We start from the raw sequence: 17,832 nt of genomic DNA, 5'->3' as shown, positions 1-17,832 counted from the left end.
ACACACACATATATATATATATATATATATATATATATATATATATATATATATATATATCAAAGACTATTTATAAAAAAAAACAAAATTGGTTATTTGGTTTGTTTAGATTTCTAAAAATAACACTACGTCCTTCAGTAATATTTAAATTTAATATTTAAATATTAAATTTAAATACGTGGCCTATATAATATTTAAATTTAACAAAATCAATCCTTAGTAATTTAAGTCCCAAAATTAATAAACCTAATGTGCAATTCATGCCGATTTTATTTATTAAGTGGACATCATATAAGTCCCAGCTGAGCCTCATGTGCAGCTCATGCCGATTTGACTCCGTCAAGTGGACATGTGAAGGCAGGTTGACAAAAGTCGTATATTGTGAGACGGATCTCTTATTTGAATCATTCATAAAAAAAGTATTAATTTTTATGCTTATAGTATTACTTTTTATTATGAATATTGGTAAGTTGACACGTCTCACAGATAAAGATTCTTGATACTATCTTACAAAATACATACTCGTAATAGAAACAACGAGCCAAACTTTTATACGTGAGATGTATTAAAGATGAGTACCAACTTATTAAACCATTCATAGAAAAGTTGTGCCAATGACGCCAACATATTTATTGCATTAATTGACGATGGGATTTTTTTTATTCAAAAGACCATTTAGTGAATTTGTCAACTTTTGGAGCTAAAAAACCGTCGAGGCATGAACTAAGTATTCAGTAGCAGTGGGCCCCAATCATCCATCGGAAAAAGTGTTCCTGCCGGAGGCCCAAATGGTTTAACCAAGATTCTGTAGGGACCATTTCTAAGCCCATAACTTCGGTGCATGGTTTATTTATCGCCATACATACAAAATTCGTCCGACTAATCTTGAGAGACGACGATCATATCTTTTTACGCCCCCTTATGAAATTCCGATACAACGTAGCTTACATATGAAAGAGTGTTTGAAAGATATTTTACTTATTTAACGTGATTTTTCTAGAGATTGTTTTGAAGTTAATGAGAAACAAAAGTAGAAAGTGTTTGAGAATAAAAATATAAATATATTATAAGTTAAAAATTTGAATTTTGGAGAAAAATTGCTTTCAAGTTTGATTTTTAGTAATAAAAATAATATATTTAATTTATACATCATTTATCTTTTTAATTATCTAAATTTTGGTACGCACACCTTTGATAATGTATTTATATAATTATTATTATATTTTGAATATTTTGTATCAAAATATATTTATCTTTTTATAACATGAATGCATGAAAATTTATATCAGATTAATAAAATATATAAAAAAATTATTAAAAATGAAAAATATTCGTATTGATGCACAAAATATTTTAAAAAAAACAAAACTCTGAAAATACAAATTATAAAAAAAAACGTAAAATATTTTTAAGAAAATAAATGATTGTAATAAAATATGATTAGAATTTTATAAGTTCCATTTGTAACTCTTTAATTAAAACTGATATATAAATAAAATTTAATATTTTATAAAATCTCCAACAATACGTATAAAAATTAAGATACTAAACTGCTGTATATGCAATTCAGTTTGAATTATTTTTTAAAAAAATAGTAAAAGCGCATTGTTATTCAACAATAAATCTAACTTTCAAGATACAGCAAACAATCGCGTTCGCATTAATTTCCTTGTGCTTGTCTTTTCTTTTTTCTTTTTTTTGAATTTTATTTTATAAGGGTGTTCGGTGGCATATCAAATTGCATTGAAAGTAAATAAATTAATTTTGATTTTTTATGTATAATTTCTGGAAATAAAATTTCGTTTTCATCCTTCATTTTGGCAGATCAAATTGCACGAGATAAAACTTAAGGTAAAAAAAAAAAGAATTTTTATATTTAATTTCAGAGGAAAAAATGTCATTTTCATCCCTTAATTTCAATAATTTGATACCTTTGTCTTGTTACATCTTCTTGATTAATGGGAGACATTTATGCTCCATATATGAAGTGGAGTGGTGGTGGTCCATCCTATTAAATGTTTGGGGTAATTGATAAATTTTGTGCAAAAAATATAATTTATGGAGGTTATTAAAAAATAAAAACAAATACTCTTATAATATGGTATTATAAATTAATTTTGAAAAACAAGTTTCTATAACTACGATATAGATATGTGAGACCGTATGTTCATATATAATTAAATATGTTTCACTCAAAGTTTATACATTTTTTTTGTATGAAAACAATTAAAATGCCCATATTGTCCTCAATAATGAGATGGATCATATTTCTTTCTTCATTTACCCAAATACATAGACATGTATTCATATTTAACAATATTTATTTTATTTTTCCATAATATATCTCTATTTAATTTAGAAGATGGTAATTAATTATTAACTATTGAAAAGAAAGAAAAAACTATTACGCAAACTCTCATTAAATATACATAAACTCATGAAATCGTTTAATTTCATAAGATAGACATTTGATATGTATGAATGAGTGTCTGACGATTTACCAAAAGTTATAGCTGGTGGGGATGGTGTAATTTAAATCTTTTAAATTGTACAATAGCTCAAGTACCACGGTTCGATCGTTCTACCAGACATGGACAATAATTGCACTCCTAACAATCAATGAGAATCGAACTTGTGACATTCGTTATGATACTAATAGTAGGACCTAGCGTTTGTCGTTTTGCCAAAAGTTATAACATGTGGTACTTATACAATTGAAATATTTTAAACTGCATAACAGTACAAACAACACGGTTCGATCACTCTATCAAACACAAACAATTATTGCACTCAACACGGTCCGACCCGATGGACAAAAAATAGTTTTTATATCAAAAATATTATTTTTACTTTTAATAAAAAAATTCACCTGTGTTAAAAAATAAATGTACACATATAATTGGTATTAAATTAGTAATAAAATAATAATTATCGATGTTATATGTAATAAGGTAAGGCAAAAATTTATGTAAGACGGTCTCACGGGTCGTAGCTGTGAGACGGATCTCTTATTTGGGTCATCTATGAAAAAATATTACTTTTTATGCTAAGAGTATTACTTTTTATTGTGAATATGAGTAGGGTTGATACGTCTCACAGATTAAAATCCGTGAGACGGTCTCACATGAGACTCACTCATAACTAAAAAAAATTAAGATGACATCAAAATAAAATAGCAGATATAATGTTGTTGCTGACATCAATGCTTATCCTTTTTCTCATCCTTATCGCTTCTCTCAAATAATAATCATGTCTGAATGGACTGCCCTCACAGAAAGCTAAGTGGTCACACCAAGTGTTGCTTCCAATTTTTTCTTTTTTTTTTTTCTTCCGATCGTGATTTAATCTACACATAATTAGTGTGTATAATTTTTGTAATTGGAAAAAATACCGAAACAACAACAACAATAGTACCCAAGTTTTTATCTTGCTGAGTTAATTTCGAATTTACTCTCAATCAAGCTAAGCATTTTGCGATAGTAATTTTGATGGATTTCGAATAACTCTTAAATGTGCGTCTCAAATCAAATTTTTTCATCTAAACACAATCAATTATAAAATAAGAATTAGTCAAGATTTGAATAATCTTGACTAATTCAATTATTTAATTCTTGACTGAAAATGGAGATGTTGAAGGCGTTTGTCTTTGTTTGAATATTAAATCAAATGCGAAATACTCAAATATAAAAATTAATTAAAAATGAAAATAAGTGAGTACCTGAATATAGGAAGTAATATTGAGGTCTCAAAGGGAAATACACAAGCAAAGTTCACACTTGCATCTGGGCTTTGATTGGACACACTGGAGCAAGAGACGGATCAACAGTTGGCCCATTACTTATGGACTCGGAATCTGTAGGCCCAGTACATCTAGTGTGCAAGTAGATGTTGATATTGTCCAGATTTTTGCCCCAAATGTTCGGGCCCAACTTGTGAACTCTGTATTATCCACAGCGTCTTTTTTCCTCCGTTTTATTTTAGTTTATTGTTATGGATTTTAAACATTTAATAATAATGTCAAACGATTGAATTTTTTGATTATTCTAAATTATTAATTGATATTCGTTTAACAATTATGTTATCTATTAATTACACTTTAATTTCAAAAATACGTTTGAGTAATCTAAAAAATAACGTGTGACCCTTATTATATATAAAACATTTTTCTTCATTTAATATGCTTTTGAATAATAGAGCCAATTAATTATTCATATATTTGTTGATTAATAATCTTGAACCCAACCCAACGAAAGTTGATTAAATATAATTTCGAAAATAATAACCCCATAATTCGAAAATAATAACCCCATAATAATAAATCACGAGAATTGTTATTAATATTTCAAAATTTATTAAAAGCTGCGTGAGAATAAATTTTTAGATTGTCAATAATATTTTTCTAAATAATTATTTTAGATTGTCAATAATAATAATAATAATAATAATAATAATAATAATAATAATAATAATAGTGTAAATGTTAACGGTAACTTTCCTCTGTACAATAGTGAAAAAGGATAGGTTAATCATGAAACCCACCGCATTGATTATTCTCACCTTATTCAGTATTGCTATCAATTATCATCGAAGCCCTCTCACCCGCGCAAGAAAAACAAAGAACAAGATTCCAGTCCAGATCTCCGGAAATCGCGATTCGGTCGCCGCCCACAAAAAATGTTTCTCGTGGACTGGTTTTACGGCGTGCTGGCATCTCTCGGATTATGGCAGAAAGAGGCCAAAATCTTGTTTCTTGGCCTGGATAACGCCGGAAAGACCACGCTCCTTCACATGCTCAAGGACGAGGTATTTTTTTTTGTCATCTTGTTTCGTTTCTTTTGCTCTTTATTTGACGAGTGAATCTCGGTGATTTGATTGACCGGGCTGGAATGCAGAGATTAGTGCAGCATCAGCCGACACAGTATCCGACCTCGGAAGAGCTTAGTATCGGAAAAATCAAGTTCAAGGCTTTTGATTTGGGAGGCCATCAGATCGCCCGTAGAGTTTGGAAGGATTACTATGCCAAGGTAAATTCAGCTGGATCATGACTTGAAGTTGTCATCTTGATTACCTCACACCATTATATAGTTTCGTTGAATTCTTGATTTTGTTGAAATTTGTGTGGTGTTTGTTATATTACAGTGGTTCTGTGTAAAAATTAAATAACAGGACCTGATTATGTTTTTTCCCCTTCTGGGGTTACTGGGATTGTATATCTAACCCAACCCGAAATCATATCTGGATCTACCGGATTGAATTGGTTTGGATATTGGAATGGAATCGAGTTGGGAATGGGATTGGACTCTTGGAGACCGATTTGCGACCATATTTAACCAGGTTGGAAACAATATTGGGACCGAATTGGAAACCCGATTAGAATTGGAATGTATTCAATTTTTTCCTATTTTCAGTTAATTATGTTAGAAAAATGAGTTTGTTACTCATTTAGAATCAATAAAATAATTCGAACGAGCTACTGTGACGAACAAAATTATTTCTCGATTATCAATTAGGGTGAATGAAAAATTAACTGAGAAGTGATAGTGATAAATTCTTGCATCTTCTTTCTCTTTGCTAACTTAGATGGATTCCAAAATATTCTTTTGATTGTATCACCAGAATCATAGTCTTCATTAGAAATATTGAATATTAAACATATCTTGGATCGCCATATAATATCCTTATTTAAGTTGGTTGTGCTTGCTTCAAGAAAAACATTATATTCTTTAAATAGACATCCGAATCTGATTCTTTTTACATCAATAATCAAGTAGAGTTGTTGACCTTTTCCCGTTATTTTTCAAATTTCATTTTCTTTTACACAATTTATGAGATCATTATTTTGTTTCAATTGATCAAAAATGTAGAAAATAGACTAAACAAATATAATAAAATGAGCGGTTAATTGGCCTGATAATTTATTGGTTGCTGGTTTTAAAGAACTTACTAATTTAGCATACTTTTTAATAGAGCACCAATCAAATTCATTGAATTTATCGTCGGCAAGTTATATATTGTAAAATGGAGCTAAAAGATTTTTATGAAATAAAACTGAAGAAAATAGCTTGTCACCGTAAATTTCTTCTTATTTCAATCAGAGATTAAAGTTAGTTAAGTTTCATGTTATTCGATTGGTATGTTTGTTTCCACTTTCCATTTACGTTATAATGTGTTCATTTAATCAGTTTAACTAAAGATGTTAATCTTGTAATAAAAGCTTAGCTGGAAGTAAAAAAAACCTTTTGAAAACATGTTACTGACTTGACATGCATATCTCATAGAATTAATCTGCCTTCTACAATAGAATTCATGTTATTAATTTGTAAGTGAATAACAACAAGATCATCACTTCATCAGATGCATCCATAGTGACCGAAATTATTTTATTTATAACACCGAAGTTCTTACAAACTCTAGTTACAATGTGGTATGTCATTCATCAAGGACATTTAGAGCGAACATACGTCAATTCAATGACACGGCATAGCTCGAGTCAATAATACCGATCCAAATATCACTCATAAGAGTATCTTGACTAGTTAATTTTGGCAGATAACCAATTAACACTTCACTGTGTTCGATAATTTTCACACGTTCTTTTTTTAACGTGCGTTGAGAAATATTTTGATATGCAGGTTGTTGATATCTACACACGTTCAATAAAATTGGATTTCTTATATTCATATAAGGATGTTCACAGCAAACATATCTAAATTATCCTTTGTGCAATCAATGTGTGTATTTATCCGTGATCGAGTATGTTCATTTATCATAGGTTATAAAATGTAAAGTAATTTCATTGAATTATACTTCATAACCAGATGTGATCTAAATGTGCTTAACCGTACCTCCACTTGAATTACCACATTAGCTGAAGCAAATATGCATGAATTAAGCTGTGTGTGAGATGTAGCTTGGTTATAAACGTTCAGTTTAGTGACTGGTTTATCAGACATCATGGTGTGCTGGTTGATAGCAAGCCATCCTTGACTTTACAAGAAAATGCCATATGCACTATGAAGCAAGGGACAGCTGAGATTTGTTGGATCACAGAGTAACCATTTCCAAATTATCCAAAATATGTATTTATTCTTGTGGAGAAAGGAGAGTGGAATGACAATTTTCAAGCAAAATCCTTTTCAAGTGTTTGTTTTTCTCAAAAAAAGAAAACAATAATAACCGAGCTTCCAATTGCTTCGTGTGATGTTCTCCCAAATATCCGAAGGGTTCTTCCCTCTAATAATTTATGCGCTTGTGCAGGTTGATGCTGTGGTGTACCTAGTGGACGCCTATGACAAGGAGCGTTTTGCGGAATCTAAAAAGGAATTAGACGCACTCCTTTCTGATGAGTCCCTCGCGAATGTCCCGTTTCTTATTTTGGGGAACAAGATTGACATACCATATGCTGCCTCAGAAGATGAGTTGCGTTATCACCTCGGGCTGACTGGTATAACCACCGGCAAAGGAAAGGTGAATCTAGCGGAGTCTAATGTGCGTCCTTTAGAGGTATTCATGTGCAGCATAGTGCGCAAAATGGGCTATGGCGATGGCTTTAAATGGGTGTCTCAATACATAAAGTAGGCCTATCATCTGCTCCATAAACAATTGGAAGTATAACAGTAATCCTTCAGTCTGGCTAGGGGGAGAGAACCGCTTCTCCTAACAATTGGTGTACGAGGGGTGAAGTTTGATTCATTTCAGGTTTGAGATAAGAATTTGGTTGTCTGTATTTGCTTTGTATGATTTTATCTGAAGTTTGTTCATGATGTAATTTGGTGGGCTCACCTTTATTTGTTCTATTGCCAACTTTGGTGCTTTCAAAACCAACTCAAGTTAAATTATAAGTGAAAGTACAAGGACAAGTTCATATTGGGGATATCAGGCATCCCATTTCACTTCAAGCTCAAAGTCTAGGGGTGATCTAATATCTATTTTTCCCCATAATTTTATTTTCATGTATGCAACAAAAGGGATATATCTTTCGTATGCTGGATTAACCTTTTTAGTCCCACTAAATCCACTTTACCTATTATTATATGATGACGAGTCCACCAAATATTTAACGTGGGACCCAAGTTGAGCTAGGCAGTGACACGAAACAGGCCAAGAACGGACAGGCCAGCCCATGCCACGATGTGCATAGAAAGTATTACATCTAATCAACTAATGCTTGCTGAACTCTGATTGTGACTTTCTATTGCTTGAAGTCCACTCCAAAACAAGAAGTTATCGGCTCAAAAAACACATGTAATAGATTTAAATATGTCTGAAAAGTGAAAAGTGCACTGTACAAAAGGCAGATTCTGGGATGGGCTCGATGACAAAGCTATGCATGCATGCACTCGTATTCACGAATCAATCTTTATTTGCTAATTGCAGGTTTTTACCTTTCTTATTGTTATAATATAATGAAAAAGCAGCTATACGCCAGGTAAACCAGAAAAGATTTTACAACACCGTATTTTATTTACAAAAAATATGGGAAAAGAGCAAAAAATCAAGTTTTGGCCCTCTAAATCATTTTTTTAAACACTGAGATATCATATATCAATAACAATCGACGTCGAGTCAACCAAAAAATAACTAAAAACTGTAAAGAAGTCAAATTATTCCAGTGAACCAAATTCTGATTAATTAAGTAATCTAAACCAACTTCATGAAACCAATATTGTTTCTTAATAAAAAAAAAAATCATCCATTGTAGGAAAAGTTCTCATTATTCTAAATTGTAGTACATGCCAAGATACGAATGAAATATAAAAAAAACTAGTGTAATTGGTTGGCAAAAGAATCTGGAAACTTACGTGTCCAAGAGTCTGCGATTTGCTTGCAGTCAAAGGGATCGAATTCTTCCAATTTATTTGTCAGTGTTATTGACTTTGCTGCATTCGGTGCCTCCCTTCCCCACAAAGTTTCCTTCTGTAATCTGAAAAAGCATTTTAATAATGTGATTCTAATATTTTTCTAGGTATCCCCAACAAACTCCAATTCGAAATGGGCATGAACCAAAAGAAATTTTTGCCCTTTCTCACTGAGAGCAAACTTGTCTTAAATAATATAGTCAACCGTCCACATATTTGTAGAATAACATAAGAAACGTGAACAGTGACGGAACCAAGAATCCGATTCTACTCGCTCTAAAATTTTAAATTCTAAAATCTTTTAAGTATTTTAAATTGATCTACCAGAACTAATATCAAATTTATCCAAAATTTACATATAAATTTTTTTAAAAAAATGTAGGACCAACCCGGGTGAAAGTAACGTGGCTCCGCCCTCGAATGTGAGGTGGACAAAGATTGTGAGGTTTCTATTTGGGTCGAGTTTGCTAGGACTCCAGATTCCGCTCATTAAGGTCACGAGAGATCATATACTCATCCCAATTCATCTAAGAGTAAATTCTTATCCGCACCGATTCATATCTAAAGTTAATATTTTCGACTGTCATTATTTAGCTATGAAACTTATTTTTAACAAAGATCATCTTATATTCCATACGTGTTACAGACCTTATATCGATTCAAGTTACCCAAATTTATATAGCCGCTTCATAGCGATTGAATCCGGTCGTATATCCATCCATCCGATGCAATTTGCAATCGATTCAGGAGTACCAATGTTATTTTCAAAAGTTGAGATGTGTGACAATCATGATTATATATATATATATATATATATATATATATATATATATATATTATATATATAATGTGTGATGGTTCTCTGCATCACACGTTCTTTAATCGGGAAAAGGAAGATAATAAAACATTTTTTTGTCTTCTAATTAGTCAAAAGTTGGTTACAGTATAATAAATGGTTTATTTTTAAATTATATTTAGTCTGATATGTCAGTAATGTTCGATGTCAATTATCACGTTAACACTCAATAAAAAAATTGTACTACTTATGTGAAAAAATTGCGACGACTAATCAAATTATCAAAAAATTAAGACTGAATGTTTGTCGTTTTATCAAAAATTATACCTAGTTGTAACAGTAAAATTCAAATATTTTAAACTGAAGAATATCTCAAATATCATATTTTGATTGTTCTAATATTACATCTATCAAAAAAAAAAAAAAAAACATGTCTAGACCAATTTGTGGGATATTTTTTTATGGAACTTGTACCATATCATCACCCTCTATGCGGAATTCACCCATTTCCATTAATTAGGGTGACAACTAAAATGTGACCCGTTAGGTGTAGCACATGTTTGGGTTGTATTGCCTGCAAAATCATGCAAAACTTTTCATATAATTATTATTGCTCATAAATTCATGGAAGATTAATTTTTATTTTTACTTTATAAGTGGGCAAAGGGTTGGATAGCATATCGAAGCATCTGACAAACCCATAATCAATTAATAGTACTTCTGATTAAATTAATTAATATTTGCCTGTGCATCCATCCATCCATCCATCCTATCCACATTCATTCATGTGCAGCTCGTTAATCGATTTGGGTGAAATCAAAAGCATACAGCCCAAAAAAGGAAAGCATGAATCTTGTGCCTTACGTCTAATTGATCACTCACTTTTATCCACTCGATATACATACATATATTTGTGATAATGGTCTTTTGACACAACGATCTTCATCTATTAGATATATAATTTTTCTATATTTTATCATATCTAATATGTCAATATCATCATCGATGTTCATATAAATGATCACTATTAGATATATAATTTTTCTATATTTTATCATATTTAATATGTAAATATCACTTCATCGATGTTCATACAAATGTTCACGGTAAGTGTAAAATATATCAAAACTATACATATATTGTATTTTTTTTAAGTACATTTGTCTTTTGTAATTTTGATCATCTAAATTATCAAATTTCATTCTAACTCTGTTATTTTTGTTTTTTCTTCTAATTTTAGTTTTTTTTTTTTCATGACGCTAATGTGGCACAAATGTGGTGTTCATTTGACGATATGTGTGTAATATCATATACTAATGATAAAAAATATTAAAATTACAAAAAATAGAAGATATGTGACTAATGATGAAATTTGATAATATAAGTAATCAGATCACAAAATAACACTATTTGAAATTAAAAATGCAATTTGTCCATGCATATATATACACATAGACATGTGTGTATTATTCCAAAAAAAAAACGATGATAACTATAAATTTGTAAAAGTGGCTGAGCAAAAAATGCATTGAAGGTGTGCGATTTCAGAATTTATGAATTTTAACCTTCAAATTAAAGAGGTAGATGGGCAATCCACGTAGAAGTTTCACGACCATCGTCCGTCATAATTGTATTGTTATTTATTAATTATTGTTAATGTTACACCAAAACTGTGGTATAATAAACATTTCTGCTCATAAATCATGACATTTTTTTAAAATAAAAGACAATTCTTTTAATTAAAACCTTTAAATTAAAACGTGTAGATTTGCTTTGCTAAATAAAAAAAACTTAAAGCAAAAACTTGTGTGAGACGGTTTGACGGATCGTATTTTGTGAGACGGATCTCTTATTTGGGTCATCCATAAAAAAATATTACTTTTTATGCTAAGAGTACTACTTCTTATTGTAAATATAAGTAGGGTTCACCCGTCTCACAGATAAAGATCCGTGAGACCGTTTCACAAGAGGTCTACTCAAACTTAAATATATTGTTATTCGAAAGAATGACGTACATCTTTTACATATTTCGATTTTTGAGTAAGTAGATTATAGAATATCCAAAATCTAAAGTAGACAATTTACAGTAAGATTTGATGATTCTTCGTAAAATTATTTGAGTAAGTATCTTGTGAGATGGTCTCACGAATCTTTATATGTGAGATGGGTCAACCTTACCGATATTCACAATAAAAAATAATATTATTAGAATAAAAAGTAATACTTTTTCATGGATGATAAAAGTAAAAGATTCGTCTTACAAAATACGACCCGTAATACTGTCTCACACAAGTTTTTGCCAAATTATTTAATAATAATATAACAGTGATTTAAATATAATATGGAACTATTATAATTTAATTGCGAAGTCGTTGGTATATGATGTTTTGTTTATATATATTTTTATTATTAAATATAAAATAAAAAACGCATAAAAAAAGAATTGGTGGCTCACACATTATTATTATTATTAGTGCATCGACGTACTCATTGCGTGCTTGTATAATATTTTTTATAATTCATTTGATTTATATTTAAATGAGGATTAAAATATAATTATAAGAAATAGTGGAGATATAATTATAAGAAATAGTGGAGGACTACACTGTAATTTTGATATATAAATTAAAAAATAAATTGAAAAATAAAAGAATAAAAAAATGAACTCGGTGAAAAGTGAACCTATAACCTAAACCCCAAACACAATTACTCTATACGCTCAACTACTAATAACTTGCATTAAAATTTTAACATTTTATTAATATATATAATTATTAAAACTGACAATGACACCAAAGTTAGTTACTCTAAATGTCTCAAACTTAATAAAATAACTAGCAACTCTGCACACGCAGTGCGTGTGTGTACAATTTTTTTTTATAATTATTTATGGACTAAAATGAAATTTGACAAATTATCGAGGTACTAAAGTGCTATTTGAATAATTGTAATAAAAAAATAAAAAAAATGTTTTTTGAAATTAAAAAAAAAACAAAAATGTAATTTTGATATCAAATAGGGGCAAAATAGGGAAACCAAAAAACAGACCAAAGACACCAAAAACAGTTATTCTAATATGCTTAAACTTAATAAATAGTAAAATATATATTTTATTTATTATTTAACTCTTTAAAGGTCTCCCAATAAATAAAAAATCCGACTTATTTAAGTTATTAGTTCAAGCAACGCAAAGATTGTGATTTCATGTAGATTAGATTGTGATTTCATGTAGATTTGGTTGATGTAATTTTTAGTCATTATATCTTGAACTTATGAATTTATAATATTTTTTTTTCTTTTTAAAAGATAAAAGATTATAAGATACAACAATAAGTAGTTTGAAAAATTAAAACATGTTTTTTAAAAAGGTTTGAACATTTCTACATAATATTCCAAATATACTATCCCAAAATTATACAGATCACAAATTTTGTTCACAAATATTTTTATCTGCATTATGTCATCTTTATCTTAACCAAATATCTTAACAAATTTTTTTAAACAAGATCGTATCACACACATATTGATATATATATATTTATTTATGTGACTGATCGATTTGATCTATATTTGAAGTAAAAATTAATATTTTTATATAAAAATAATAATTTTTTTTATAAATAAGATCAGATTAGAGATCTGAAATGGAAAGATGAAACTAAGTTTTTGTGACTACACAACATTAGGCTCAGTTCCTAGTCGAATGTGATTGGAAAAACATATTTCTTGAACACTTGTCTCTTCATTCACAACATTCAAAATCTAAATCTTATTCGGATAAAAACAAACTAATTACGATTTGAAATAATATCAATTTGGTTGACCAAATTAAAAACTCAATTTCTTCCATCTTGCCAGCCTCATTGTGTGTGTTGACCTCCCTCCACGCGGGCAATTTTCAGCAAAATTATATCACACAAAAATTTGATTACGAAATCAAGATTTGTATTTAATTAGATAATGTCTTTGGTAATGAAACATATGATTTTTGTTTAGTATGATCACTGGAAAAGAATAATATTATTCGCCATCACCATCCCTGTGTGCAGTGTAGGAGTCTAGAGAGAGGAATCTGGTTGCCAGCCATGGATCATAGCTTGTATATCAGGTCAAAGCTGGCAATTCTTGTTTAATGCCCTTTCCCCCCTCCCACACTATTTACTCTCCCTCTCTAACTATTTCAATCTCTGCAAAACTTTCCATTAAAATGTGGTGAGTTTTTCGCCTATAAATCGTCTCAGAGCGACGCAGAGTTCCAGTTGTTCGGTGGTTGATTCGGATTCTTTGGTTTCTTCCATGGCTACGGTGTCTCCGTCTCGCGGCGGGGGGGAGAAGAAACACTGGTGGCTAACCAATAGAAAGGTACCCATCTATATTGTTCAATGTTTTGTTTGTTGATTCTTGGTTATGGATTGCGGGAACTGATTGATTCTTGGGATACTGTTATGCAGATGGTGGAGAGGTATGTGAGGGAAGCGAAGATGTTGATTGCCACGCAAGAGGCTTCGGATGTGTCGTCGGCGTTAGGTCTTCTAGAGGCGGCGCTAGCGGTGGCGCCGCGCATGGAGGTGGCTCTGGAGCTGAAGGCGCGGTGTTTGCTGTATCTCCGGCGGTTTAAGGAGGTCTCGGATATGCTTCAGGACTATATTCCCAGCCTGAAATTGGTGGTCTCCGATGATGCCTCGTCGTCGGGGTCATCGGATAGCTCATCCACCCAGCTGTCGAAGGGGCAAGTAGAAGCTTCTTTCCTCCGACGGCGGCCCTCTGGATCGCAACGACACTCTGTTCAAGTGCTTCTCTGTGTCCGATTTGAAGAAGAAGGTGATGGCGGGGCTGTGCAAAAACGTCGAGAGAGAAGGGCTATGGAGGTATGCTTGAAATTGATCCCCATTTTTCTTCTGCTTGATTATTTTAGATTCAGAGAGAGAGTGCCTTGTAGATCACGCGAAATCGCCTGAAGCCACTGTTGAAATTTCACCATAACCATCTCAGGTTAAAGTTTAAAAATGTCAAAATCATATTTCTTGGCGAAAATTTTCTGTTTGATTCGTTGAAAAATGCTATTATCCAACAGGTACTCTGTATTAGGCAAAGCATGTTGCCACCTGGGCTTAATGGAGGACGCGATGGTGCTTCTCCAGACCGGAAAACGTCTTGCCACCGCCGCCTTCCGCCGTGAAAGCATTTCTCTATCGGACGACGTATTTACATCCAACAAATTCCCTCTCTCCGACGACATTAAGCCTGATAATTATCCACAAAACCCGCCAAAAACCGAGTCCGAGAGCATTTCCCAAATCCTCTGCCAGATAAAACTCCTCGTACGCCGCAAGACGGCAGCATTAGCGGCCCTCGACGCTGGTCTCTTCTCCGAATCCATTCGTCATTTCTCCAAAATCGTCGATGGCCGTCGGGGTGCTCCACAGGGTTTCCTATCCGAATGCTACGTTCACCGCGCCGTGGCTTTTCAATCTGCCGGTCGAATAGCGGAAGCAATAGCAGATTGCAACAGAGCATTAGCTCTAGACACTAGCTGCACTGAAGCGCTAACAATTAGAGCGACTTTATTTGAAACCATCGGATGTTTGGCCGATAGTCTCCACGACCTCGAACACTTGAAACTTCTGTACAATTCGATTCTTCGCGATCGAAAATTACCAGGACCTGCCTGGAAGAGACAAAACATCCAGTATAGAGAAATCCCGGGAAAATTATGTTCATTGGCTTCGAAAATCCAGCAATTAAAGCAAAGGGTCGCTGCCGGCGAAATCGGGCACGTCGATTACTACGCGCTGATTGGATTGAGAAGAGGATGCTCCAGATCAGAGGTAGAAAGAGCTCATGTGTTGCTAAACCTCAAACACAAGCCCGATAAATCGGTCGAGTTTCATCGAAAGGTGCGAGTTTGCGGATGAGAAATATGTGGATTCAGTTCGAGATCGGGCTAAGTTATCGGCTCTGCTCCTCTACAGAATGATTCAGAAAGGCTACACTAGTGTAATGGCAACAATCTTAGACGAAGAATCTGCTGAAATACAAAGAAAGAAGACTGCCGCCGCCATCATCCCGCAACCCTCAGCCGCTAAGATAGATTCTACTCCGACAGCCATCTCAGAATCGGCGAATTGCAAGAATAGAAGTACCATGATCTTGACAACCCCGCCAGCATCAGTGTTTCAAGGAGTTTTCTGCCGTGACGTACTCTGCCGTCGGGAACTTGCTGTCTCAGACAGTGTTCAGCCGTCCGATGACAGTCAAGTACGAAGCATTGAGCTGTTAAGTAACGGTGATTATCAGGTGGTTGGTTAGCTTTGGCAAAATTGTATTCGTGATCCTTGAGCGGAAAAAAAGAAGAAGCACGAACTCCATACGTAAAATCAAATAATATTTCAAAATTTTGCGTAAAAAATATAGAATTTTAAAGAACTATTGATTTTATAATGGGGTCTCGTGCATTTTTGATTTTGCCCGTAGACGCGAATGCAATTTGCCAGTTGACTCGAAGGAGGAGGCAAATAATGTACAAACGTACTAGGAAAAATGGTCAAAATTTTGATATCTTGTTCATTTAGTTTCTGGAAGTAGAATTTCCCTTTATTTATTTTGTGTGTTTTTTGGTATTCCTACAATTTTTATGGAAAGTTTTGATCACAAATTTTTATCTGCAAGACGAGTCAATTATACTGATATTTACAATAAAAAATAATACTCTTAGCATAAAAACTAATATTTTTTTATGGATAATCTAAATAATCGATATTCACAATAAAAAGTAATATTTTTTTTATAGATAATCCAAATAAAAAATTTGTATCATAAAATACTATCCGGAAAACTTTTTTAGTAAATTTTTGCCTTTGTTTCAATGTAAAGTCTGAAAAAAGGGGTTTGGTCCAAGCTAGAATTTCAAAAATCAAAATGAAATCGAGTTATAAAAGAATGCTCCCTAAGTTATTATTACTCCCACAGTTCATTGCAGAAGGTCATTATTATTATTTTTGGCTTCGATCCCACGCCATGCCTAATATATGAATTCGCCAAAAATGCTTGCATTATTTATATACATAAATAAAATACATAATTCGTCTTGCCATTAATATTTGTTTGGATCAACTGCTGTCATTCATTAATTACAAACTCGATGTTCCCACGCGGAGGAACCGGATAATAATAAAATATAAACAAACAAACAGAGCCCAAACGTTCATTATTTAAAATAAAATTCAAAGAGAGAAATTCTTGTGGAGGGAATCAAGACTGATTATATTTCTAAAAAAATTATAAATTACATATAATGACCAAAAAATAATAATTTAAGAATATAAAATAGGATTGACCTAGTACTAGTACTCTAATCTTAACAAAAACTTGTGTGAGACGGTCTCACGGATCGTAGTTATGAGACATATCTCTTATTTGGGTTATCCATGAAAAAGTATTACTTCTTATTGTGAATATCGGTAAGATTGACCCGTCTCACAGATTATGATATGTGAGACAGTCTCACATGAGACTCATTCCTAATCTCTGGTAGAAGTAGAATCCACGAGGATGAATAGTTAGGAAATCGAGTGAGGAGTGTTATCAACACACAATGTCGTCTCTTGACTCGAGTTCAAATCTCTCCAATTCTAGCGTAGATAATAAAAAAACAAGATGGAGAAGTATAATAATGATAATAATAATAATGATGATGATGATGATTTTAATTAGCTAATAAAGTTTTTTTCTATGTTTAATAATAATTATCAATCAACCAAAAAAATACAAAGGACTACTTTTCTTCATTATACTTCTTTGCCTTTGGTCCCCTCCATTGTTACAAACACCATCAAGCCAAGAATTATATATATATAGTCCAAAATTATCTTCCTCTTTTTTTAAAAAAAAATTGAAGAATATAATGCATGTGACATATGTCTTAGTTTTGCAACTCTGCAGATTCACTTTGTAGGAAAAATAAAAACTAGAAAAAAAGTTTTAAATTATGAATATAAGATTTCAAAAAAATGTCTATTTTTATATATTATTAATACTCACTGAAAATTTAGGGTTTGGTCACAACAAGTGATAGAACACCGAATGCAGACCTCGAATTAACTCTAAGCCTGAAATCACAAAAATGACCGTTAGAAGAGGGCCAGGAGGGTATCTCGGCGTAACTCTTCCGACGCTCAA

At 32.1% G+C, this 17,832-nt stretch overlaps 1 protein-coding gene and 1 pseudogene across 1 annotated transcript; both read left to right on the top strand.

The window, feature by feature from the left end:
* The first annotated feature begins 4,563 nt into the window (after positions 1 to 4,563).
* LOC140842320 (small COPII coat GTPase SAR1A) lies at positions 4,564 to 7,892 on the top strand. The gene is made up of 3 exons (XM_073210106.1): positions 4,564 to 4,803; positions 4,893 to 5,024; positions 7,258 to 7,892. Exons 1-3 carry the CDS (start codon positions 4,675 to 4,677, stop codon positions 7,576 to 7,578), a joined length of 582 nt encoding a protein of 193 aa, XP_073066207.1. The 5' UTR covers positions 4,564 to 4,674; the 3' UTR covers positions 7,579 to 7,892.
* A 5,783-nt stretch (positions 7,893 to 13,675) lies between these two features.
* On the top strand, positions 13,676 to 16,007 carry LOC140842319 (uncharacterized; annotated as a pseudogene).
* Positions 16,008 to 17,832: the final 1,825 nt, after the last annotated feature.

The sequence above is a fragment of the Primulina eburnea genome, chromosome 10 (genome assembly GCF_022965805.1).
Source record: "Primulina eburnea isolate SZY01 chromosome 10, ASM2296580v1, whole genome shotgun sequence".
Taxonomy (NCBI): Eukaryota; Viridiplantae; Streptophyta; class Magnoliopsida; order Lamiales; family Gesneriaceae; genus Primulina; species Primulina eburnea.
This window is presented reverse-complemented; position numbering and strand designations above follow the sequence as displayed.